At 40.8% G+C, this 26,162-nt stretch overlaps 1 protein-coding gene and 1 pseudogene across 2 annotated transcripts; both read right to left on the bottom strand.

Annotated features, from left to right (window-relative positions):
- Nucleotides 1–698: 698 nt before the first annotated feature.
- ANP32B (acidic nuclear phosphoprotein 32 family member B) lies at nucleotides 699–25,976 on the bottom strand. 2 transcript variants are annotated; one of them, XM_036888310.2, is made up of 7 exons: nucleotides 25,690–25,976; nucleotides 15,297–15,446; nucleotides 11,956–12,078; nucleotides 6,377–6,566; nucleotides 4,040–4,164; nucleotides 2,356–2,425; nucleotides 699–1,134 (listed from the first exon to the last, which is right to left on the bottom strand). In XM_036888310.2, the coding sequence occupies exons 1-7, from the start codon at nucleotides 25,741–25,743 to the stop codon at nucleotides 1,067–1,069; spliced, it is 780 nt and encodes a 259-aa protein (XP_036744205.1). In that variant the 5' UTR covers nucleotides 25,744–25,976; the 3' UTR covers nucleotides 699–1,066. The 2 variants fall into 2 exon arrangements, with proteins under 2 accessions (XP_036744205.1, XP_036744206.1); XM_036888311.2 differs by lacking the exon at nucleotides 25,690–25,976 and adding an exon at nucleotides 25,145–25,622.
- LOC118914083 (cytochrome c oxidase subunit 7C, mitochondrial-like) lies at nucleotides 2,432–4,032 on the bottom strand (annotated as a pseudogene).
- Nucleotides 25,977–26,162: the final 186 nt, after the last annotated feature.

Genomic DNA, 26,162 nt, shown 5'->3' with positions numbered 1-26,162 from the left:
GCTGTCTTGGTAACAAACCATACTCTGTTCACCTGTCAGTCAAACTCTACACGTTTCAGCCTTGATGCAAAGCCTGTTTTTTAACTTAGACCTTTCTGTCAGTAAGGGTCACAGACCATCCGTGTATAGGAGACTTCAGAAGCCATTTGGTCACACCCCCTCAATTTTACAGACTGGAAAGTGATCCAGAGTTCAACACAAGGTCACACAGGAAACCAGTGGCAGAGCCAGAACTAGAATTTGTATCTTCCAGAACTCAGGGTAAGGCCTTTTCCTTTATATTATCTTTTTCTTAATTCATTTATTATTGGAATCTAACATTATTTTTACTGGCTTCCAGAGCACTGAATTTCAAACATTCCTTTTAAAAAATCTACTGCATCTACCTCATTGACTCCCAGTCACCTAGAATGAGAATTTGCTTTAAATTGCTCAAAGGTTCTTCTACATACTTATGCTTTCCCCCTCAACAACCACCCATATAAAAACACCAAAGAAACCAGTTCTTCAGTGTGTTTTAACCTGAGCTTACAATTAAAGTCTAATTTAAAAAGGTAAGCATACAACTAGGCTTTACCAAAGAGGAACATGTTTATTTCACTTAAATCTTAAAAATACTTTTTTTTGGCAGTTGTCACATAAAATGTCCTAATGTAAAAAAATGTCATTGAAAAGAAAAGCATGAAAAAACAGACCCAAAATGTTAAGATTTTATTTACAAAGCTTCTTTGTTGTACAGAAAGTAAAAATGCTGTTACAATCTCAGTGTAACTGGCAGCCACAGACAGTTGACTCACCAGCTATCCATGCTACAGCACGAGTCTTACATGAAAACCTAACAATGCTTACAATTTTGTTGGGGTGAAGTCCCCAAGCTTGGTGGTGGATTTCCAAGGGGACTAAATGAAGGAAGGTGGAATGTCACAGGAACTATTCTTTGGCTCTTTGGGTGGGCGGGTGTCCTGGGGTTTGTATCACAGCTACCTTTTTAAAAAACAGCTACCAAATCCATATGAGCAGTCCAACCAATACTGAACAGTTCTTTTTTTGCAGGTTATTTGGGGTCTTAATCATCTTCTCCTTCATCATCTGTTTCTCTCTTCCTCTTTTCACCCTTTCCGCTTTCTTCCTCCTCTGTACAATAACAAAAATTTGCTTTGAGACAATTGGGAAGGTACTTTGCCTAAATTATTGCTAATGGAGGCAACAAAAAGGAATTTTTGATGGTTTGCAGATTAAAAAGATGTTAAGCTTCACCAGACTGATAGATGGTTAAAGTAGTAGAGCAAATGGACATTACTATCTCAAATCACAGCAAAGTTAACTCAGTTTTGTTTTAAAGTCTCCATCTTCCAAATATTTATTTTTATTACACTGTTGGTCTCAATAATTAGACATTAGCAGTTATTAAAATGTATAGCAAGGACTTTTATAGTTAGCTATCCTGTTTTACAACCAGGCTTACTAACAAGTGACCTTGAGCAGGCCACTTAACCTCTTTAACCCTCTTTCCTCATTTGTAAAATAGGGACAATGGTACTGACTTTATACGGTTAGCCTGAGGATTAAATAAGATAATACAAAGTATTCAGCCTAAAACACAGAAAGACTCAATTGTAGCAAGTTATGTTAACAAAAAAGGTTATTTCTTAGAATCCTTACATATTTGAGCCACAGAGAACAACACATTCTCCTGTTTTTTTCAACTAGTAAAACTTAATGACTATTTCAAAGAAAGTAAACCTGCATTATGTTCCAAAAAGCTTCTTAAAGCAAGGACCTGGTCCTACCATTGTTGTATCCAGTATAAATTTAGTCCAGTGCCTGACACAGACAGAGCAGATGCTAAGAAAGTACGAACCAACAGAAAGCACAACAAACAACCTGGTACTCTGAAATCAACACAAATCTGAGAATCTGTACTTTCAATGAGCGAAAAAGAAATAAACAGATGTTTCATTGGTTTTGGTTGTAGAAGGGAAAGGAGTTAACACTAATAAAATTGGAAAGGTGCTATTTTATATCCTGCAAAAACTATGATCCAATTAAGACTTTAAATGAAAGAATTCCAAACACAGAAATCTCAAGCCTGGCAGTTACCCAAATGATGGGGTCTAAAAACATATTGAAGTACTGGGGCCTCCTGCCCTCAGACAGGGATTAGTAATCACTGTACAGCAAGCAGGTAGGTTGCACCAACAGACACACTGATGGGGCTAACACAAGTGCCTGTGAAGATCACCAGGGTAAATGGCATTTTATTTTCTTCCCTGTGGTTTCAAATTCTAAATTAATGGACATTTCGCCCCAATTCTGAGCTGACGAGGACCAAAATGCATCATGCATTAGACCCACCTTCATCCTCATCTTCATCCTCATCATCTTCATCTTCATCAACTTCCCCATCATGTCCAAATTCTTCTTCCTAAAGAATGGTAAACAGCGTACCATTTTAAGATTAATTCTGCCAAACTGAGAAGTACAAAGAAAAATACAATTTGCCAATAAATTTAACAATTCATCAAGGAGAAAACTGTAATGTTATTTTTATCTACTTTGATGTACTGAGATCTGTTGATTTTTCCTAAGCTTAATTTAAAATTTTCTTTAAAAATTGCTTTTCAGAAATAAGCATTTTATTTGCCAGATGTTAATACACTTACAATGGATAATTCAAGAAATGACTTAAAAATCTTGAATTTCAAATCAAGTCTTGACAAAGATTTCTATATGCCCATTCTTATAAAAAGCTTCATTCAGGAATTTAATTTCATTAAACACCTATGAGATTATAAAAAGTACTCAACCTTAATTTTGTTCTATCAAAAGAATGAGTTGACAGCATCTCATTTTCTTTGCCTATTTTCACAAACCTCGAGAGAAAAAAAGTCACTCCTCCCTCCTGTCTTCCTGTCCTGATGCATTCAGCTCCTAGGCAGTAGTATATTACTGCCTTTTTTCAGAGAAGCAGCAGTAAGGATTCATGCCATTTATTTACAGACATATCTAATAAGTATGTTGAATTCAAAGTCTGATCCATATTCAAAGAGACTGCACCTCTTAAAATGCTCCTCTTCCTATCTGTTTCATGAACTAAAACATCCTTCTTTCTTAAGGAGTTGGTGTTTTTACTATAGCGAAAGGTGCAGCAAATCCAGACCCAAGGTACATAGTGTCATCATATTTAGTAACTGCCACTTGTTTTCCACTGAAAATGGCAAGTTCTTCCCTGAACCCTCCTCATAGTGGTTCCTACAGACCACAGAGACTGTGAAACTTCAGATGCTCTGTCCCAACATAGAGATGTTGGAAGCTCTGTGAAAGCTGCAGAGACTGAAGATGAAGAAATGGTCAGACTACCTGCTCTTTTAAGGCAGGACCACATTCTTCTTTTTTTAAATTTTTTATTAAAGTATCATTGATGCCCAATCTTATGAAGGTTTCACATCAACAACATTGTGGTTTCAAAATTCATCCATATTATCAAGGCCTCACCCTCCCACTGAAGTCACTGTCTATCAGTGTAGTAAGATGCCATAGTCATTACTTGTCTTCTCCATGCTGTGCAGGTAGGACCACATTCTTATTTTTGTATCCCCAACTCTTTAACACAGCAAGCATGATAATACACTTACAGAATTAAGCTGAATATACAAGAAGCTCACACTTGGTAAACCTACTCTTACTCCCTTCAATTCAGCAAAGGGGCAGACAGATCATCAGTTCTCAATGTTTCCAGTTTTCTTACCCTAGTCAATGAATACTCAACTCGAGGCTTCCTCCCAAGTTAAACAGTCAAGACTAATCTTGCCAAGTCAAGCACTGTGTCTAGTTAACACTCAGTAAGCACTGCATTTAGTATTTTATTAAAAAGTGGAGGCAGCAAGAGTTAAATTAATCTGGCTGACATCAATCTAGTCACAAACATACCAATGTCTTCAGAAGGCCTTTTCCTCTTTTCCTTCTTTAAAAAAAAAAAAAAAATCCACTTTTGTTTTAACTACAAATAGGAAGCAGGGCAGCAAACAATTGCACCGACCTCCCCACTGACTTCATCTTCATCCTCTTCTCCTTCTACATCTTCGTCTTCATCTTCATCCTCGTCATCATCAAACTCTTCCTCCTCACCATCCTCATCCTCCTCGTCCTCCTCATCTTCTCCTTCTGAAAGAGTCCAAAAGGGATTCATTACACCCTTGATATCCCGGGGGCACACCGGCTAATGATGATGAGGAGATTTGGGTTATTCCACAGGACAAATGCTGGGCTATACCAATGTCATGGAAAACCACAAACCACAGTCATCTTCTTTCTCTCAAGCTGCTACAGCTCAGTGCCTTTGCTCAACAGAATCCCATAAAATCTGGAGGCCAGAAGTTGCGGTGGACTAGATGTATACAATACTGATGAAATTTTGCTTCAAAATAAAGGAGGACAAATTACATAGGGGTGTGTATGTGTAACACAAGATCAGCCATGAACCAAAGTTCCTGAAGCTCAGTAAAGGGAATATGAAAGTTAGTTTTACTATTATTTCTACCTTTCTGTATATCTATGATTTTGTGTATTAAGAAGACATCCCCCCCGCAAAAAAGTCAGCTCCTTATCTGAGTTAAGGGTACCACAACAAAGCCAGCTGCCCAAATCAGGAACCTGGGTGCAAATAGCGCTGTGACTGGGGGAGGCAGGCTGAGAGGCACTGATGTCCTCTGTCTCTATTCCTCTATAGTCAAGCCCTCTCCCCGTCATAGAGCTCTCTGTGCTCCTTCTACCCCTGCATGTTCTTCCCTTTCTTCTCTACCTGGGTTAACACTGACTCAACTTTCAAGTTTCAGGTAAACATGTCCTCAGGCAGACTTGCTCAGTCTCCTAACCCTAGCTCACATGCTCTCACATGAGCACCTGTTGCTTCTCCATTATCACATACTCTGCTTACTTGAGATTATTTATTTAGTTATGACTAATATATCTCTCCTTAGTTGACAGTGAGGTCCAAGAGGACAGGAACCATGTCTGTTATTTTTTAATTTCAAAACTATATTCCCCAGTGCCTAGCACATTAAGGAATGTGCAAATATTTGCTGCCTGACTCATCTTCCCTCTCAGGAACTGCCCTCTACCCTCCAAGAAATTTCCTTTACAGGCTCCTCACATGTGGCCCTTTGACCTGGTCAAGGTGAATTTAGACTACTAGTGGCACAAAGGGTTTTCAGGAATAAAAACCTACAGTGAATGGAGTAAGTCACATAAACATTTGGAACAAGGTGAGATGTCCTAGTCTGTGTCCACTTTACCACCGCACATCTCATCTTTTTGCCTTGTCTAAAATACGGTACAAAACTATAAAAATGCTTCCAGAATACTACACCATTAATTGTACCCAAGGTGCCTAATGTTTTTCCTCCTCTACTTTTCTTGACCATTTCCATCTTGTATATTTTTATCTTTAAAAAAAAGAGAGAGCTTTAAAATAATGCTTTGAATACAGTTATATGAATTTCAGCAACGTCAGGAGTACTAGAAGAATAAGTTTTCTCATGCTGACTGACATGAAAACTGATCACTCTGCTTCCTCCGAGCTACTTGGGAGGCAAGAAACCTTTGTCTTGAGAGTAACTCAGAGTTGAGTCACGATGCAAGGAAAGAACGAGTTCATGAGGAGAGACATTCTGGGTAGAAAACACATAAAGATTCTTAAAGGTAACTGGATGTTAAAAACCTTGACCAAATGTAAAAAATAAAAACTATATACTAATTCCATAGTATGGCCAGAGATTACTTCATTAGTGAAAAATGGAATCCAACACATAGGATTTAAAAATCATCACTTTCTTAAACTCTAGTTGTCCACTGAAGACAGGAAAGCTATTTTACTTACATTTGCATATAATGAACATATACTAGGTATCTACTAAGTACTAGGTCCTCTGATAAAGAGAGAAAAGACAGTTTCTACCCAAGAACATCATCACAGCATAGCTGAAAGGGACAAGGACAGCAGAGCATGATAAGCAGTCAGTGAGGGGATGATGCTCTAGCATGCACAGCAACCTAACCTAGCTTGTGGGTATCAGGAAATGCTTCCCGGGAGACATGAGATCATGGTCCGTCCTTAGTAAATGGTAAACCACAAATACTTCAATGAGTTGGAGCACAGTCTATGACCCTAGGTTCCAAATTCAAGAATAATTAGCTAAAAAATCATTTCTATTTTGAGTCATTTGAAGGTTTCAATGTTCCAAGAGCTTATTAAAATTAAAGAGGTCTAGCTCCAAATCTAATGGAATGCTTACAAAAATATAAATTATTTTTCACAGCAAGTGTCAGGATGTTTCTAAGGCAGAAATCAGGTTCTCTTCCTGGTACAGTCACTCACCTTCATCTTCCTCTTCTTCATCCACACCATCCACTTCAGCATCTGAGTCAGGGGCTTCCTGATCCTCTCGGTCGTAGCCATCCAGGTAGGTCAGCTGGGGCAGGAGCTTGAAGACACTCTCTCGGTAGTCATTCAGGTTAGTAACCTCACAGTTAAACAGATCCAGGCTTTTCAGACATTCCAACTTTTTCTGAAGAAAAGGATCAAAGAAAACACCTCCTAACCCAAAGGAACATAAGCAACAAAACCCATCTCCTGAAAAGGTAAAATTCTAGGCTCTGTATTCAGTCAGCTGCTACCCAATCAGCCTTAAACACAGGAAAGCGTTTCAAGCCCTTTGCAACCTTTGTATTATATTAGGACACTAGATTTCAGCTGGTCTTTTCCTTCTACATCTTTATTTTTCTGACAACTTTTTCTGGCAGAGTAGTCTTAAGAAATATGAATTTGGAATAATACTTATTAAACTGAATCTTTTCACAATATGAGACAAGTCAAACAGGAAATTTAGTATTATGGCTCAAAGCTAAGTTTTAATGTAGAGTAATTAAACAGCCACTAAGAGCCTGCTGGGTATCAAGCATAGTCTTCAGTGCTCTGGGGCCAGTATGGAGACAAGAAATCATCAATCAATCTCAAGTGCTTGAGATTTCTACTTGAGGACACAGATGTGAAATATTAGAAGACAGAATATAATAAAGCATGAAGTGTGGTATGCAGACATTTTCTAGGAAGACAAGAGTCAATACAGGCTGGGAAAAGAAGGGAGACTTAAGAGTTGAAACATTACACTCTTTTCTTCTTTTTTTAATTCTGGGTGAAAATACTGACCCTATTACCAGACCTTTCTGATGTAAAATTCTTCTTACTTTACCATACCTTGAAATTTTGTTGCAATATCTCATTTGTTTAGAACCTCAGTTTCATCTATCCATAAAATAGTTAAGATCTAAAAACTCTGCCCAAGAGAAGTTTTGAGTAGCCAAAGCAGGTAAGAAAATGTCCACATATTTTATTCAGATCTTCATTTACTATATGAGCATACTAATATTTCAATCCCAGTTCTATTAAGTTTTGATTAAGGGTAAAACTAAGAGATTGGGAGGGTAGAGGTGATATTACAGGCAAGTAAGTAGACAGCAACAGAAAGCAACAGCAGACCCTCTTAGGGAGAAGAAGGGGCCACTGCACAAAAAGGAAACACAAAACACTAAGTACTATGTAGCCTGGTGTCTTCTAGAATAGGGGCAATAAGCCCAGAGGGCATGTAACTTCATAAATGTCACTTTTAATGGTTCTGAATCATGAGAAAAGGCTTGGTATTCTCTATGAAAGCAGTACTAAATATATATACACACACACACATATTACACACACACACACACATATAGATACACACATATATATGTATATATCTTAGGATCTCCGCATAGTTGCAAAAAATAAATATTCATGTATAAAGGCTCTGGTGCTTTACTGGAAAGGCTATTTCAACATTCACAAGAACCTGGGAAGAAATGCAGATAAACAAAACCTTGTCTTCACAGTCTTATGGTAGTCGTGTAATTCTGGGGAGTTGCAGTATGATTTGAAAATCTTTACTCTAGAGCAGAACTTGGCAAAAGATGGTCTGCTGGCCCATTCAGGTCCACTGCGTGTTTTTGTAAACTACGTTTTATTGGAACATAGCCACACTTGTTTATATATTATATATGGCTTCTTTTGTGCTATAATGGCAAAGCTGGGTAGCTGTGAAAGAGACTGTATGGCCTCCCAAGCCTAAAAGATCTAACTGGCCCTTTAGAGGAAAGGGATGCTGACCCCTACCACTTACAGAATCTTCATCTTGCTGGTTAAAGAAGAGGTTCCCACATGTGTTTTATTCTCACTTAGCAGCCTTGGGAACACAGAGCAGGGTATGGCAATAGGGAAATGTAGTCCTTCAAAACACCAATGTACAATGATCCAAGAGTTTGTGGATTAAATACTGTGTTTTATCTAAGTCCCCCAAGGTCTTAAGAAACTGTCGCTAGCCCTCTAATCATAGGGAGAACTGCTTTTATGTTGTGTAGTTTTCAGATTAGGTTCCCTACTGGGCAAGCCCTCACCTCCAGAAATCCAGGTATGACTTCTAGCCAGAGAGGGAAAAATGCTGAAATACCATCCCAACAACTAGCTAGCTGGGGACTCTTCACAAAAAGGCTGACGCTATACCAGCTAAGATAAAACCACAAGAAAATTTAGGCAGCTTTTCCAAAGAGGCTCAAGTCTAAAAATTCTTCAATCAAAGGAATGAGCCACTTACTTCTCAAAATTATTCCCTAGTAATGGATGCACAAAAATGCATATAACTCCTGATCTTTAGTGCTCCATAGTGCCCCAAGCCCCTTTTCTAGTTCTATCAACCTTCCCAGTACACATGGCCTCCAAGGCTCTCCTGTTTCTGAAACTTTATGAATCTGTGACATTTTTGGGCTACCTCTTGAGAAAGGACCCATTATGAATAATCCTGACATGCCAAATAGTATGCTGGAAAATGAAGTAAAAGCAAACAGCAATAAAATCCCAAATAACTGTAGTACTCTAGAACTGTTTCAAGTAGTAAAATTGTGCATTAAGGCCCAAAATACACTACACACAAATTATTCAGGATCCCAATGTAATGTGAAAATAGTGCTTAAAAAAAAATCATAACTCTACCATATCAGAAATTCAGCCTAAAACTAATAGGCTAGCCATAATAAACATTAAACATTTTATTAACAATAATTTTGCTTGCCTTCTTAGAATTTAGAAGGGCTTTGGGGGATGGATTGGATGGCCCAGGTCTCTTAAAAAACGTGTCCAAGGAAGTTTGAACTGATGCCTTCTTTGTCTCTCGATTAATGTCCCTGTAGCAAGCAGAGGCATTCACAATCATTGCATTGACTGTAAGAACTGGGCTCAAAGTAGACGGTGTTCAAAATGTATGTGATTAATGAGGATGAGGATGGTATTCTTCCCACTGAAGAATCCTTTCAGAAGTCAACATGGACCCAACAATTCCCCCCTCCACCTCTTCCTATAGTTTTATTTTATTCCAAGTTGTAACTTCAGGAGACCTACCTAGCATCCCCAGGAATCTGAACAGCAAGTTCAGGAGAATCGTGGGTGCTCAGGCTTTTCTAAATAGCCCTGGGTGTGCAGTGCTGTGGCTTTGTCACTGGTTAGCCAAGTGTGTGACTCTGGACAAGGGATTCAGCCTCTCCCAAGCCTCAGCTTCCTCATGTGTAAAATGAGGGCCATACTATTTCTATCCATTCTGCAGAAATGTTTTTTGAGGATTACTAGTGAGATTACATATACAAAGCATCCAACTACAGTGCATGGTACAAAGCAGACTCCCTAAATATGGTAAATACAACAATGGTTGATTCTCATTCTTCAATGTCCTGGGATACTGAGGCTTTCGCAGCCACCAAAGGACCCTTGTACATCACTGACTAGTCAGGAACACCCAAGCACACAACGTCCACACGTTTGCTTCGGCTCTTCCCCTGTGTGCTAGGACACTGACAAAGGCTTCTGAGGAAACCTCAAAGGAGCCTCAGGTTGCTATGAGAATTAGGTAGTAACCAGTGATCCAGCATGGGAAGGTAATGCCTGGTACTGTGATCTAGGAAAAAATGGGTTCCTATGTCACAGTGACACTCAATTGGCAGGCCTGGCATTAACACATGAATAGTAACAGCTTAGTACAGCCCATCTGACTAGGAGACCATCAGCACTTAATTTAGTGCTCCTGCCAGAAACCCTAACAGGCCTGGGTATGTAATCAATTTTGTAGGTAAAAAGAGAAGAAAAGGACCCAAGGGCAGTGGAAAGAATGGTGGACTTGGATTTGGATCCTACTCTGCCACTTATCCTGTGGCTGTTGAGTGATTATTTAAGCTCTTTAAACTCGGTTTCCTCATCTCCAAACAGAGGACAGTCATTCTCTCTTCTCTGGGTTATGTGAGTGTACAACGGACACACATTAATGTCCTTGAACACAGCAAAATGCAATAAATACAATGTGTGCTTAAACACTGGAAATGACTGTTTTGGAGGAGAACAGAACTAATGAAAATGGGGGAGCCCAAGTATCTGGGTGTACCTAGAAGAGAAAAAAGGGGCAAAACTCTTGGGCTTATCCTCATAGAGCAAAGGTTAGAAACAGGCTCCCCCAATTTATGAGAAATACGAGCTAAAGTGGTCCATTTAAAAAACGATAAAAATAAAATGGGTCAAAGGTGACTGAAGCTACATTGAAGCAGAATCTCAATTCTTAAGAGTGAGTAGAGCCTATTATTTCTAGCAGGAAATACTCTTCATTAAAAGAATCACAATTTAACTCTACTTTCCCTAGAATAATCAACAGAGCATTCTGTACAAGTGATGTCAAATCCAAGTATTTTACTGTAGTACCACATCAGAAAAGATAAGAGTGCTGAGGATGCTTTATCCTCTTGGCTTCTGCCCTTTTGGATTCTGCAAGACAGCTCCCATATGCTGCATAACCCCATCCAATGAATGTCTCCAAGTTAAGTCAAATGGAAATACTGACTTCACTCATATCAGTAACAACAGAAAGAAGCCATAGGCTTCTTTGTGTAGTATGAAACAAGTTTTGAGTTCCATTAGCTTCATTTGAATTCTTCTCTGCCCAATTAATAGAATACCATAGTTAGGTAAATTAGTCATTTAACAATCTTGAATTCACAGAAATTTTCAGGTGGCAGCCACTCCAACAGCCTGTGCAGCTGTTCATACCCTGCATTAACCTCTGCCTCCAGAAGCTCTATTCTGGCCATTATGACTTCACATTGACTCAACTCCATTAGCACAGCTTCCCAACTTAACAAAGCAAAGGAAGTGTGCATCTTATTCTCAGAACTCCTGAGTGAAGGAAGGCACAGATTATCCTCCCTGCTTCCTAAGTGAGGAAACTGAGGCCCAGAGAGAAGAAGCAATTTGCCCAAGGTCACACAGCAAGTCTATAACCCAATTGGCACTTAAACCTAACTTTCCATAACTTAGCTCATTATATAATATTTAAGACCAAGGAGGATTTTGGGGTTCCCATGCAATTAGGCAACAGTGATCCAGTTAGGGCACAAGATCATGAATTAGAAGACTTAAAACTTACTGAGAGCTGTCCTTGGACTATTCCATCTACAATGCAGATATGCCACCCAATATAAATAGCTTTTTTCTGTAAAATGTAGTATAGAATAGCCTCACCAGTCTGGGGAAAAAATTTTTAAATAAATGCTTAAGGCTATAGTCAGTATATGAAATTTAAAATGGACAAAAAAGAAAAGAATTCCCCTTTGAAGGAAATCACCACAATTATCAGGGAGGGAGAGCAAAGATTCAGGAACAGACATAACTAGAGAGGCCCTAATCTTTAAAACTAGACTCCTTCTATGAAAAGTATTGTAATAAGAAACCACTACTTTCTTGATCTACTATTATTTCCAATAATTTCCCTCACTATAAAGTAATATGAAAATGAAAATGACCAATAGTCCTGGTTTCCAAATTCTCAATTTACTTACCAAAGGTTCCAAGGTGCTGATATCTTTCAGTTTATTTCCACTTAAGTTTAGATGTGTGAGATTTGGAAGTTTTTCTGCTAACATGTCCAGACCTCCAAAGATTCTATTGTCACTGAGCTCAAGCTGCAAGAGAAAATGCACATAGCATACACCCAGAGAAACACGTATTATTAAGGTATTATACATAGCAAATACAGTTCTTCAAGACTTATCAACATCAAATGATATCTACTTTTATTAGGGCATGTATGTTTATTTTGTTTGATTAAACCCAAGTAGTTCACAGACCCTAGGAATATTTCTGAGGCAGAGGAGAAAACAGGGTAGGAAGAGAAGAGTTGTGTCCAGCTGCTAATCTTTAATTTGCTCAAGAACTGGTCCCTTACACCAGTGAATACATTTTCTAACCTAAAAAGTGGGTCAAAGCAAATTAGAATTCTTTGAGAAGTTGTAATACTCTATACCTGCCAGGAAGGGTAAATGGTCTGTGCATTTTAAGCAGCTTATTCCACGTGCCAAGCAAAGATGCACTATGCCCATTTGAAACTTAATCTGGTTTTGTACAGTGCTGACACACTGTGGGGTTCTACTACATCTAGAAGCTATTGGGAATATTGCTCTGAAGGCTAAGGGAGAGGTACGGGGCCCAAAACAAGCCCTTAAAGAAGCTTTGTGACCTCAAGAAAGAAAGTGGGGTATAACAGCTTCCAGGCTAACAAAACCAACTCCCAGGAGGAGGCCACTTCTTGCGTAAACCTGGCATTAGCCTCTTTAAGAACCTACTCTAATTTCTCAGCTGCAGGTCAAGTAGCACAGCAAGTGGTATGTTCACCGAGGAGCATTAGAGTTCTAGAGAAACTGGAGCCTGGAAAAATTAGATGGTTGACAGCAACTGACTGAACCTCTTTTTGCAGATGAGAAAACTCAGGCCACACAACTGGTTTCAATTCTCTATTTTAAGTGCCAACAGTAACGGTAACTCTACCTAACCCTTACATAGTACCTAAGTGTCAGGCACCGTTCAGAGTACTAGGAATACATGAACTCATTGGATCTCACAATAAACCCTAGGGGGTGTGTAGAATTATTACCCTTATTTACAGATGAGGAAAACGAACTACAAAGAGACTAAGTAACTTGCCCAAGATCACACAGCTGTCATAGTGGTGGAAGTATGATATGAAGCCAGACAGGCTAGCTTAAGAAGAATCCATGCCCTCCTCACTAGGCTACATACCTAGGATAGCGTAATTTTTAAAAATTTAAATATTCATTGAAGGAATGAATTTTCAAAACAACTCAAGTCTGCTGCTTAGGTGTCATTCAATATTTCAGAAGAGGAAAACGCAACATTTCAAACATATTTTTCCTTCTGATGGGATATTCTACTCAAATATCTAGTCATGGGCTAGATTTAAAAATACAAGTCTGTAATCAGTGTTTATAAAAAAACTAAGTGTTATTGAGGTTTTAGTCAATCAAAATAAAAACAGCGGCCACTTGTCTTGGTTAGTTGGTTGGTTGGTTAGAATATTACACATGTCATAGTCACATCCTTTCAACATGAGTATCTCAGGGAGTATAGATAATAGTAATCTGCCTGCCAAAGCATTTAGTGGCATATTTGTTTTGAAATGAAGTCAGTGTGTAAATTTAGGAAACCTGTGACCCTTATCCACCAAAATTTCTTTCAGAACCTGTTTCCTGTTGAAAGACAATCTGTGCTCTAGGGTAGGAAGAAAAATCCCTATCAGTTGTGAGAATATCTAATCTGCCTTTGAGTTTGATTTATAGCTCTAGCCACTCTTCTGCACTCACTAACCCTGCAAGTAAGTGACTAACAAGACTTCAGAAGGATTTGACCAACCCTCTATATAGATGGTCACCTGTACATTTACTTTCTGAGTAAATCTAACAGTACACAAAGACCACAGTAAATTCAGGAAAATTGATTAGAATGCTAGGAAAACAGAACACAAAACACATACTAGGATCTGCTAGCTTCAGGTTTATGCAGATAGATGCTAAAAAGCCATCAGTTGTTTAATGGGCTAATCTGAGCTTCCAATGTTACCAATAACCCATGCAAATATAAAAGGATTACACTTCAACCTCTAAAGTAGATATCAATTTAAATATAACAGGATTCTTTCTGATAAAAAGCAAGGTCAGCTGAAAGTCATGAGGACTGCCTGAACATTAATTACCTAAATAAGACAAAGAAGTAAAAAGCATTTCTGGTTTTTAATTCATGTACTCAACCAAAAAAAATCCTTAAGAAATCCTCAAGCAAACTACAGGAACAGCCTACCTGCCCTTTGTCTAAATTTAATTACAGATTTTTATGTATACCTGTGTTTTTTAGATAAAGGTTCAACTTAAATTCCCTAATAAAGCAAACACTGAAACAGTGGAGAATTCTGCACACTTACATGACCACCTACCTTTTCATATGTAATAGAAAATATACTGTGTTAGGAAATAAAAGATACAGATTATAGCTGTGGTTCTAATAATAACCACTTTTGTGAGTGGCTATAGGCAAATTACTATACCTTTCTGGGTCTACTGCTGTGCCCAAAGAACAAGGGGCTAAGGCTAGAAGATCTAAGTTTCTTCCCATTTTGACATCTAGGGCTGTGTGACAGTTAAATGTACAGGAAATGAGAAAACATTTTTCTTGAGTTTTTTTCTTTTAGGTGTATGGTGGAGGATAGTGATTGGTTTATGATTTATAATTACATCAACAAAGTACTAACAATGGGCCATCAGGAAATACAGTGGCTTTGTTACAATTCTTACTGTCAACATTTAAAATTTCCTAGTCATTCAGAGTTACAAAATGGGTTTGAATAAGTATAGACAACCAATCTGAAGTTTTTACTGAAATTCTCCATTAATCAATAAACATAAAACATGAGTGGCAAGCACCCAGGGTTCCTAAACCAGAGCATACTAAAAACAAACCATCGTTAACATTACAACAAATTCATAACAAATTATTTACAAGACAATTATTTTTCATAACTACTACTTATTAAGTATCCAATATGTATTATTTCCAAAATTCACAGCAATTCTGTGATGGTATGTGATGATATCATCAGTTAACAGGCAAGGAACTGAGACTTAGATTAAGTAACCTGTTGAAGATCACCCGTCAGGGAAATGATAGTGCTGGAATTTAATCCCAGATATGCCCAGTTCCAAAGGCCATGGAATTTCTTCTACACTGAATGATTCCTTACACATAGATTCACACATTTTTCCCTTCCAGGATAGTTCTCTCTTTTACTGCTAAAAAAACAAAAACAAACAAATAAAAAAGACCCAACACTTACCTTTTTCAACTTAGGTAGTTTGGGGAGATTTGAAACTGAAATCAAGCCTACATTTATTAAACTGAGGAACTCTAAGTTCACAAATTCAGCTGTTAAGCCCTCAATTTTCCCATCATTTGATTTACAATTGTCCAGGACAAGTTCTCGAACCTGTAAATGACAAAAGGGGGTGAGGGGAGGAGACAAGCTTTCAAAAACATAAACAACAAAGCAAAACTTCAACCATAAATCCCCAGCAAAAACACCTACATAACAGTGATAGCCTCGACTCAGACCTAGACCACAGTTACAAATAAATGAAAAATAATTAAGCCTTTAGTAATAGTATACTAATAGATATCAAAGGTGGAATGTTATACCACAATAAAGACACTCTTCACTTTCAGAGACAGAAACTACAGTTTTTAAGATGTAAGTGAAGAAACTATATTCACCCTATTCCTTGTCCCCAAGGCTGTTTCCCAAGGGATGGCTTTAAGTACAAATGCAGAATGAAGATACCTTTTTAGGCAGTCTACCTCAAGGCCCGGGATGACACAAAGGAAAGAGGAAAGCTTTATTTTTACTATCAAGATCACTAAAAGTAAATTCTGGCTACAGATTTCTGCACTGCACATTTCCACTTCTGGTTTTACTTATCTTTATTAAGGTTATCTTGACACTGGGAGGGGTCAAGATGCAAGAGGTCTTTCATACAAAACAAAGATCAATTTGGGTTACATGTGAGAAATATATTTATAGGGGAGAGAACTGTTAAGACATTAAATTAAGTTTCTTTTTCAGGCCATAAAAACTCCAGAAATTCTGAGTTTGATCCATCCAAGGATATCACCTCTGAAGGTTCTGCATACCGACTGTTTAATGAACAGTCTACTGTGTTATTATCTACCGTGATAATCCCTATCACCATTCTCCTTCTGTGGTTGAGAGGGAAACTTGCAACTTCTTAACACATTTTGGCCAACTTACTACAGTGAGGCAGACTACAGTTTTAACTGCCAAAGGCATTCTTGCTGTAACCTATCACATTTAGTAGCATTAATCAAGCACATATATGGAAGGGAGATGCTGACAGTTCTAAAATGAGGATAGGAGCTGGTCTTTCTGTATCAAATCCAAGGATACTACTCTAACAATTTCTTGTATGGAGAACTTACTCCTTTTTCACCCAACACACCCTCCCCACACTTAGAGAAGAAAACAGATTTGGACAGTCAGTGACATCCACACCACCACCACATCATCTCACTTGCTGCTTCACACTTCTCCCCCGACCCCATCTACTTCCTCCTCAGAAGCCCTGGTCACAGTTAGCAGGCATACCAGGCTCTTAAACCTTTTACTTCCTTCTGTTTTTCTCAAAATGCCTTTGCCATTCTTCTCTCTTCTGATGAAAATCAGCCCATCTGAAAACTTGAGAGGTGAACTGAGGAGAGCTGGGCTCTGGCTTCAAATTCCAGCTCTGCCACTTACAACCTGTGTGACGGTGAGCAAGTCACTTAACCTTTCTGTGCCTCAGTTTCCTCATCTGTGAAGTACCCAACACCTCATGGAGTTGCAGAGAGTAAGGCTTGGAACATAGTAAATGCTGAGAAAGTAACCTCTGGAGAAAGGGAGTAGGGGAATGACAGGGACCTTTGCTGTTTATTCATATCTGTACTAAGTTTTTTTACAAGCATGTATTTCTTCTGTATTAAAAAATAAAAATAAAACCAACAAACCATAAAAAAAAAAGGTTCTAAGTGTAATCGTCCACCTACCTACACAGGATACCGCAATGCAACTAAAATGTTCCCATTTGGTCTGGGGATTTTCTGTGACTCTACCTTACAGAGAAATCAAAATTATGCAGAATGACACTAATATGCCAAAAGCCAAGAGGAGGAATTATTGTTAGCCATACTGCCTCAAGCCAACTGGTAAAATTCCACTTTAACTAAGGTAATCTAAAACTACCATAAAGCATTCAATGTGAGTTAGAACATCTTTGCTGAACCAAACAGCAGAACAGGAATCAAGAAGAGGAAACCAGGAGGGAAAAACAGATGTTAAGGTGGTTCAAATGGGTTTAGTTGTTGGATATGCAGGGTGATGGAGAAGAACTGAGGTTCTGATTTAGAGAAATGGAAACTGTGAAGCTCGAGAGAAATAAGGATGGAGCAGCTTTTTGAGGGGGGATGTATGACTATTGTGAGGGATACCAAGCTTAAAGTTCCCATGGGATGTCCAGATGAAAGTATGCCATGGCAGCTAGACCTTGTGTCTGGAGTTCAGAGGAGATCTGTGTTTTAAATTCTATATTTGGGAGTCAATGGGGTAGAGGCAGAAGTGGAAGGATGGAATTCCTAGAACACAAAGGATAGAACCCTGGGGGAATCCTGCAAAAAAAGAGACTGAAGAATCAGGAGTGGTACCCATAGGTAGAACATTAGTTTCAAACACCTAGAAAGGCTTATGAAGTAAGGCATGAGAAGTTACTGAGAAAAGGATTGAAAAAGTTAGAAAACAACCTAAATGCCCATCAACAAGGGACTCATTTCCAGGACATACCATGGAATGAAAAATGTTACAGTGTGTAGTGTGTTGTCATTTATGTAATATATCACACATTCACTTTCTTGTAAGTACATAAAATCACTCAGGAAGACAAAGTAAGTGGCTGGAAGACTTTCCTGTATAAACTTATTTAGTATTTTAACAATGAGAATATTAGTCTATTATAAAGTCACTATTAGCCTTTAAGTTCCATCAAGCTTCATGATAGGCAGAGTCAAGTTCTACTTTAATGATCACTATATCCCGGTATGAGAAACAGCCTTCAGATCTGCTGAACGAGGAACAAATGGTCATAGGTTTGTCAGAGTACTGCACAGGAATTTGTGTCAGGATTGTAGGGGGCTGAACAGATGATGAAATAGAAAACCTGGATAAAAACAGAACCTGCTTTTTGATCATAAGCTTAAATCATACTGATACGAAGCATACAAATGTTTGTCACTACTAATAATGATGTGTTTACAGTCTTTCTTTGTATGTTTTAAATTTAAGCGATATAGAACATATTAGCATACTTTAAAATAAAAGTGAGTCTTTTTTTTGCTTTTCAACATAAAATGTATTTTTTCAGTTTTTCAGGGAAATATGTAATCATTCAAAAAATTCAGAAAGAATACACACATCACTAGATCACTGTTAATATTTTTTTCCTTGCACGTATTTTATTAGGTTTATTTTTTTGTTTTTCTTGTTGTTTTTTATTTTGATATTATTAATGTACAATTACATGAGCAATATTATGGTTACTAGACTCCCCCTATTACTAAGTCCCCACCACATACCCCATTACAGTCACTGTCCATCAGCATAGTAAGATGCTATAGACTCACTACTTGTCTTCTCTGTGCTATACTGCCTTCCCCCATAATACCCCTTTTTCCCCTTTATCCCTCCCTTCCCACTCAACTTCCCCAGTTCTGAAATTTCCCTTTGGTAACTGTTAGTCCATTCTTGACTTGGGTTCTGTGAGTTGGCTGCTATTTTGTTCCTTCAGTTTTTTCTTTGTTCTTATGCTCCACAGATGAGTGAAATCATTTGATACTTGTCTTCCTCCGCCTGGCTTATTTCACTGAGCATAATACCCTCTAGCTCCATCCACGTTGTTGCAAATGGTAGGATTTGGTTTCTTCTTATGGCTGAATAATATTCCATTGTGTATATAATTACATCTTCTTTATCCATTCATCTACTGATGGACACTTAGGTTGCTTCCATTTCTTGGCTATTGTAAATAGTGCTGCGATAAACACAGGGGTGCATATGTCTTTTTCAAACTGGGCTGCTGCATTCTTAGGGTAAATTCCTAGGAGTGGAATCTGAGTATTTTTTAATAGTTAAATAAATTAAAATGTATGGATGTACCATAAGTTACAATCCTCCCTGTTGAACATTATTCCAACTCTACTATTGTAAATAATGCCATAATAGCTTTTTGTGACCTTATCTTGATATATGGAGATTTCTAGGCATTTGCATTTATTTATCTTTTCCTTGAGGATATTGTTTTTACCCTGTGAAGGAAAAAAAAAACAACCAAAAGAAACACTGACAAAAAACAGAGAAGTCATAAAAAATACAAATTGTCAGTAAACAATTGTTTAACTACAAGTAATAAAGATACATATTGAAAATGAGATATGAATATAAGAACAAAGAAAAAACTGAAGGAACAAAACAGCAGCAGACTCACAGAACCCAAGAATGGACTAACAGTTACCAAAGGGAAAGGGACTGGGGAGGATGGGTGGGAAGGGAGGGATGGGGGGTGTGGGAAGGAGGCATTACTATTAGCAGACATAATGTGGGGTGGGGACTGGGAGGGTTGTACATCAGAGAGAAGACAAGCAGTGATTCTATAGCACCTTACTACGCTGATGGACAGTGACTTTAATGGGGTATGTGGCGGAGACTTGGTGATGGGGGAGTCTAGTAAACATAATGTTCCTCATGTAATTATAGATTAATGATACCAAAATGAAATTTAAAAATATATATATGTATTTCCATCAACCAAAAAAAAAAAGAGAGAGAGATATCATTCTACTCGTGTCAAAAGTGGGGCTGCTCTTTCTGTGGAGGACACAGCTAGTATGGGTACAGATGTGAGTTTATAAATAGGAGAGCAAAAAGTTCAGGGAATGCACACCTGAGACCTTTAATTTTCTCCATGAGTGGAAGGCAACAGAATTTACTGGGGTGAGTAAAGGCAAAGCACTGTATGGCTCAGCAGAGAGGCATTTTTTTCTTTTATAGGAAAGCTGAGGATGTAGTAAATGTGCTACCCCCAGAACAGAGCTTGAGAGGCAGAGTCAATTAGATGAACCACTGGGGAATAAGCCCAGAAAAGAGAATTTCTCTGAAGAAAGCAGAGACCATGCAAGACTCCAGGGCTGTGCCTGAGGATGACGGGTCTGAACTTTTTATATAGCCTGTCTATAAAGTTGTAAGCAGGACCGTGGTATAAAGGTATCTACTCTCAGGCACTGTGTCAGCAGCCATGAGACAACTAAGCCTCCTCCTTCCTAAGTGTGAAGGGATCCAAACCGCCCTGCGAATGAGGTAACTTAGAAGAGGGTACCCGGGCAAAGGAAAAGGGTGCCTATAGTCTTCCACTGTAGATCCAGAATAAACAGGAAGTTCTAATCAAGGCAAACTGGCTCTAGTTTTTCCTTGTGTCCCCAAATCCTCCCAGTGCTATTATCTAAGGATGGAAGGTTGGGCAGACACTTGTACATTCATGTGTACAACTTAGGAAGCTATGTGGTCCAAGATAGACAGACAGTTTAACTTTTGGGGCCTAATACACTCTTCTTCTTCTCTCATTTTCCAATTAAACCAGTATTTTTTTCCCCTCAAACAAATTTAAGATAGACATTTAAAAACTAAGCCCATATTATTTCCTACTTAACTGTTGTTTTTGTTTTCTATAACTATCAGAAAAACAGTACTGTTTTCTACAACTTTTTCATTGAAAAATTTGAATTATACTGCAGCCAAGTTATGAGGATTAGAGCTAAGTGCCGCAGAGGAGATGAAGCTATTTTCCTTCCATCCTCCAACCTGCCCTCACCACTGCCCTGGCTGCTAAAAAATAAACAAAACAAATTAAAAACAATTTTACCTGGTTTGTGACCTTCCCCAAATTTAAGTTACAAACATGATATAACAGGAAGAGAAAAAGATATGGAGATATAAAGATCATTTCAAGTTATCAATTATTTTAATCAGAACAGTGACAATTATTGTAGTAAGTAAAATCCAAAAATGTAAAAAGAAAAAGTAACTCCATCATCCTTGCCAATTTCTATCCTGGGTTAACCAATGTTCAAACCTTCTGCCCTATTATTCTAAAAGACTGTTTTCAAAATGACAGTACAACAGAATTGCACCAGTGGGTCTCAAGTGTTTAGAAAGAACAAAAGTATTTAGAGAACACAACACATTTGGAAAGGTGGTAGAACTGTTCACCCATATCATACTAGTGGGTAGGTTAGGTAAACAAGAGAACCATTTGGAAAAGCAAATTGTCAGAAGACTGAGATTCACATTAAAAGACGTTCATTTCAGTACTATTTAAAACAGCAAAAGACCTTTTAACCTCCCCACTGGGGATGGTCAAATGATCTATACCGACATTAACAATGATGTTATAATAAATAGTGACAGGGAAAGATAAAAATGTTAATTTTTTATGTAAATATATTTTATATGCAATGAAATAGTATACATGTTAATAGTATGATCTAAGTTTGGAAAAAACTAAACATTTTGGCAAACTACACACCAGAATTTCTAGATGGTAATCCCACACACACCCACTTCCTATTTAAAAAAAAATTTTTTTTTTTTACAAAGCGCTTTTTTTTTTTTAAAGGAGAGCAAGGCAGAGGTTTTTATTTAGAGAGAAAAATGAGAAGAAAGAGATCCTGGCTCAAGCCAGGAGGGGACAAGAGAGTCCCTATTTTAAAATTTTTGCTTATATGTATTTACTTTCCTTTGGCTTATCTGTATCCAATTTTTCTTCAGTGAAAATGTATTACTTATATAAAGACAAAAATCACTTTGCTTTTATACAATTAGAATATCACAAAGAACTCAAAATTACATCACATTTTGTAATGTAAAGGTGATTTTACATTTACATTTGGTGGGGGGATGGGATTTAGAAAAATGTAGGGTAGGGGAGACCTAAATTTTTTCTTCAGTTAAGTTAGGACTAAGGAAAGACTATTCATATTATGGGTTATGAAATGTCTCAGTCTAGCATACAGCCCACCAATGTTCCAGAGGCATAGATTATGAACAACAGGAACTGCCTGGCTTTCTAACTTTGATCCAAAAACTGGTAACAGCTAATATCAAAGCTAGCAGTCCCTAGATGCACAGTTAATGAGTTACTCTGAACAGAATGGCGTATGTGGTGTAATGGAAGGATGAAAGCCTCACATATAGAACAGGTATTTTTCTAATTCTGGAATATAACTAAATTTGGCTTATATTTCACTACTGCACATCAGTGTCTCTTTTCACACTTGACAATACCACCAATTTCTGTGGTGTATATGGTATGTTCTAGCACTGTGCTAAGATAAGGAATTTCTTACCCTTGCTATGTTTTCAAGTGATTATCACCATTCTTTATGAAGATTACTTTAAGATGCCACCTTGGGCCATTTTTTCCACTGAGAACACACTTCTGATATAAAGAGCTGTTTGTACTCAAAAAATCGAATTATCGATTTCTTTATGAGTCTCCCCTTAGGGACATGGACATACCTGTATTTATAAGGAATAAAGATTAAGAGTAATAGGTGAACTGAACCTGTTGGCCAAAGAACACAAGAAAGTGAAGTGTTACCACGGCCTTCATCAAACCTCAAAATAAAATAAAAACAAAAAGGCCATACATATAATAAAAGCCCTTCTGGTCTTAAAAAAAAATTACGATCAAACTTTCACTTACCCTCCTGAAACACTCACAGAGCTCAATGAATGACATTAAGGCCAACCATGGGTTACAGTTGGTTCATTCAGTGATGAAAGGGTTCTTTCCCCAAACGACAAAAGTCTGCAGGATCCCGGAGGCCAAGCCTACTCTCTAGTAGCTGGCCCCACTACAAACATTAAGGAACCACATGATTAAATGAGTTTGGTTTTAAAGCAGTCATGTTGGGACTTCTCATTTGCCTTGCCTTGTGCTTTTGTGCAATGTACTCCTTAACCCCTTTTAAAATTTCCTTCAAAATTTACAGCATTGTTTTTCTAAAAAGCCTTCAGTTTAAGGTGAAAGCTTTCTTCTCCTAAGAACCTAACTTCTGGTCTCAGAGTCCTAAGGGAGCCTGTCTTTACCCCCACAATCTTGACTCACTCCTATGACACTCTCTCAAGGCCCCTAACTTGTACCGGTGCAACAGGCACCACTGGGTTTTGAATTCAGGAGGGTAGTGGCTGCTCCATCATATTCACAATGCTTTTCAAGGCCCTAGAATACTGTAGGTACCCAAATATTTACTTAATAAACGAGTGGATTACTGTAGGCCAGAGTTATCCAATACAGTATAGCCACCAGTCTCTTGTGGCTTTTGAGCATTTGAAATGTGGATAATGCAACTGACAAACTGAGCGTTTAATTTAATTAAATGACCACAAGGCTCTGGCCTGCCTTTGCAGGAGGGTAAGGCCTAAATTGTTTACTTGAAAAGTTAACACTTGCACATATATACATATTTTAAACAGCAATACATTAGTTATTGGGAACAACAGCCTACTCCAAAGGGAGCAGCACTGCTCTAACCTAGTATTAACTACTTCAGTTGGCACACAAAGAATTTAAATTCTACATTTTAAAGCATTTTGGAGATCCAGGCGCACACTTTTAGAAATTTTGTCAAAATATAACCCCACTCCTACTGATTTGCAACTACACATATACACATACTAACGAAAACGTCTGAAATTAACAACTCTTCAAAATTAGAGCACAAGCTTTACGGTGTTTAGTCTTAACCGTTCAATACATCCTAGCACGTGGCCAACACAAAATGTCTGACTGGGGGGAAAGGACGGGCATTGGTCAAACCTCAACATTAAAACCCGGGGGGCAAGAAGAGATGCCCACCCCATCTGGTCTTCCAAAGACGCGAGGGGCTGCCACGTGGTGTGGCCCTCGCCAACCTCATTTGCTTTGACCTCACGGAATCGAAACCTCGAGCACACCAGCTTAACCGCGGTTGACAATTCCCACAAGTTGGCAACTTGTTACCCACAGCTACCTGACTGCACGAAACCAGACCGAAGCGGGGTGGGAAGGCTTGTCCTGAGCTCACCCACGGCCAGGGAACGCCGCTCACCCGGGAACGGGGACTGGCGGAGGCGCGGCCTCCCCGCGGGAGGGCCAAGAAACATGGCCCCGCGCCCGGCTGCTGGAAACCGCTCGCGAACGCGGGGCGAGCACGGATAAGGAAGCGATTCTTAAAAGGCCCGCTCACGCAACCGCGGCGGGCGAGTGCCAGCCTCACTGGGCTGCACTCGAGCACGTGCGGGGGCAGAGGCCACCGAGGCCGCTCTGCCCGCAAGCCTAGCCGAGGCCGCCAGTACCCCCAGCGCCAGGCCAGGGCGGAGGCGGCCAACTGGCGTTGCCCTTTTAAGAAGGGGGGAGGGGGCGGCAGCGCACTCGAGAGATGAGTCGGCGGCCGCCGGAGCGCACGGCTCCCGCCAGTGAGAGCCGAGCCCAGGCGAGGCGGACGCAAACCTAGCCGCGACCTCGGCCCAGGAGGCGGCAGCCAGCAGCCCGCGCCTGGGGCGGCGGGCCAAGCCTATCTGCCGGCTTACTCGGCGTCGGTAGACGGGCACCCGCCAACATGGCGCTGTGTCGGCCTGTGGCGCGCCCGGGCTGGCGCGAGGAGCCGCCGCCCGCCCACACCGAGGGGCCAGCCTCTCGGGCCGGGGCCCCCGGACTCCGCCGCCGCGGCAGTGGGGGAGGGCGAAGCCGCCGCGACCACCACGGTTGGCCCGGATGGACCGGGTCGCGCCCTGGGAGATGGAGGGTGGGGAAGGCCAGGAAGACTAAAGGGGAGCGAGAGACATGGGGGGAAAAGTTTTATTTTTAGACTTGAAAAATGGCGGGAACCACGTCCTTCTTTCAAACTTGGCCTCGAGAGGGGCGGCGTTGCGCCACCTACGCCGCCCGGCTCGCCCCTCCCCCGCTTCGCGCGCGCCAGGCCGCGCCCGCTCGAGCCCCCGGGGCTCCTCGCCCCCCTGGAGGCGAAAAGACCCTTTCTCGCCCCTCCAACCTTGCCTTCGGTCGGGCCGGCACCAACTGCAAAGCCTGGCTGGAGAAGTTCCTGCCCCGCCCGAGCCCCTTCCCCGCCAGGCCGGGGCGCGCGAAGCCCGGCCTGGCCGGCGGCGGGCCCAGTCCGAGCTGGCTGCGCGGTTCCTCGGCAGGCCGGGCCTGCGCCTGGCCGCGCATCCCGGGAGGCTGCAAACATGGCTCCCAGCGTTACACAACCCACTGCTGCCTCCCTTGCCGCCGGCCGCACGCACACGCTCTCCTCCGGGGAAAGACCCCGGCAGCCGTGGAGCTCAAAGTTTTCTTTCCCCCATCCCACCGCCTTCGCCGGACGGCCGAGAGGGCTCGCGGGCGGCAAAGAGTTAATCCCCGCGCGCTCGCTCCCCCCCCCTCCGCGCCCGCCCGCCCGCCCGCCTTCCCCATCGGAGCCCGCGAGCTGTGCCCTTCCCCGCGCCGGGGCCAGCGAACCCGCGGCCCGGGCCCCTCAGGTGGCCACCATTACATGCAAGTCATCGGGGGAAGAAGGCGCCCGAAGGGGGCTCTGCTTACAGCTGCCGGCGTCCGGTTCCTCAGCTCCAGGTGGATCCTCCTCTTCATGTCCATGTTTCCCTCTTCCCCCCTCTTCAACTTAACTTTCCGCGGCGGGGGCCGAGGGGGGAGAGGCGTCCCGGCCTGCGCAGCGAGGGCCGTCGGAAGGGGTCTGCTCGCGGCAGAGGCCGGAGACGTGGTCGCGGGCGGCGGGCGGCGGACGGGCAGGAGAGCGGAGCCCCCGGAGCCAAGTTACTCACGGGAGCGGAGAGAAACCATGGAGGGAAAAGGGGGTTGGAGCGCAGCGCCGGTCTCACTACCGCCGCCCCCGGTCGCGGCTCCTCACTGCGCTTAAACCGGCGACGCGGCGCGGGCGGCTGCTCGGCTCGACTCGGCCCCGTGCGGCGCCGCTCGGCTCGGCTGCCCCGGCTGCACCAAGGACGGGGCGGGGAGACGCGCGACGGGAGGGGCGGGGGCTCGGGGAAAGGCGCAGC

This window comes from Manis pentadactyla, chromosome 3 (genome assembly GCF_030020395.1).
Source record: "Manis pentadactyla isolate mManPen7 chromosome 3, mManPen7.hap1, whole genome shotgun sequence".
In the NCBI taxonomy this organism is placed as follows: domain Eukaryota; kingdom Metazoa; phylum Chordata; class Mammalia; order Pholidota; family Manidae; genus Manis; species Manis pentadactyla.
The sequence above is the reverse complement of the archived record's forward strand: the minus strand, read 5'-3'. Positions and strand labels throughout refer to the sequence as shown.

Coding starts and splice junctions, on each gene's coding strand:
- ANP32B (XM_036888311.2), bottom strand. CDS start 25,339: ATGTTTGCAGCCTCCCGGGATGCGCGGCCAGGCGCAGGCCCGGCCTGC. Junction 4,165..6,376: donor TGAAGAAGAGGAAGATGAAG/GTGAGTGACTGT, acceptor GGACTCTTTCAG/AAGGAGAAGATGAGGAGGAC. Junction 1,135..2,355: donor GGATGAAGATGAGGATGAAG/GTGGGTCTAATG, acceptor GTTATTGTACAG/AGGAGGAAGAAAGCGGAAAG.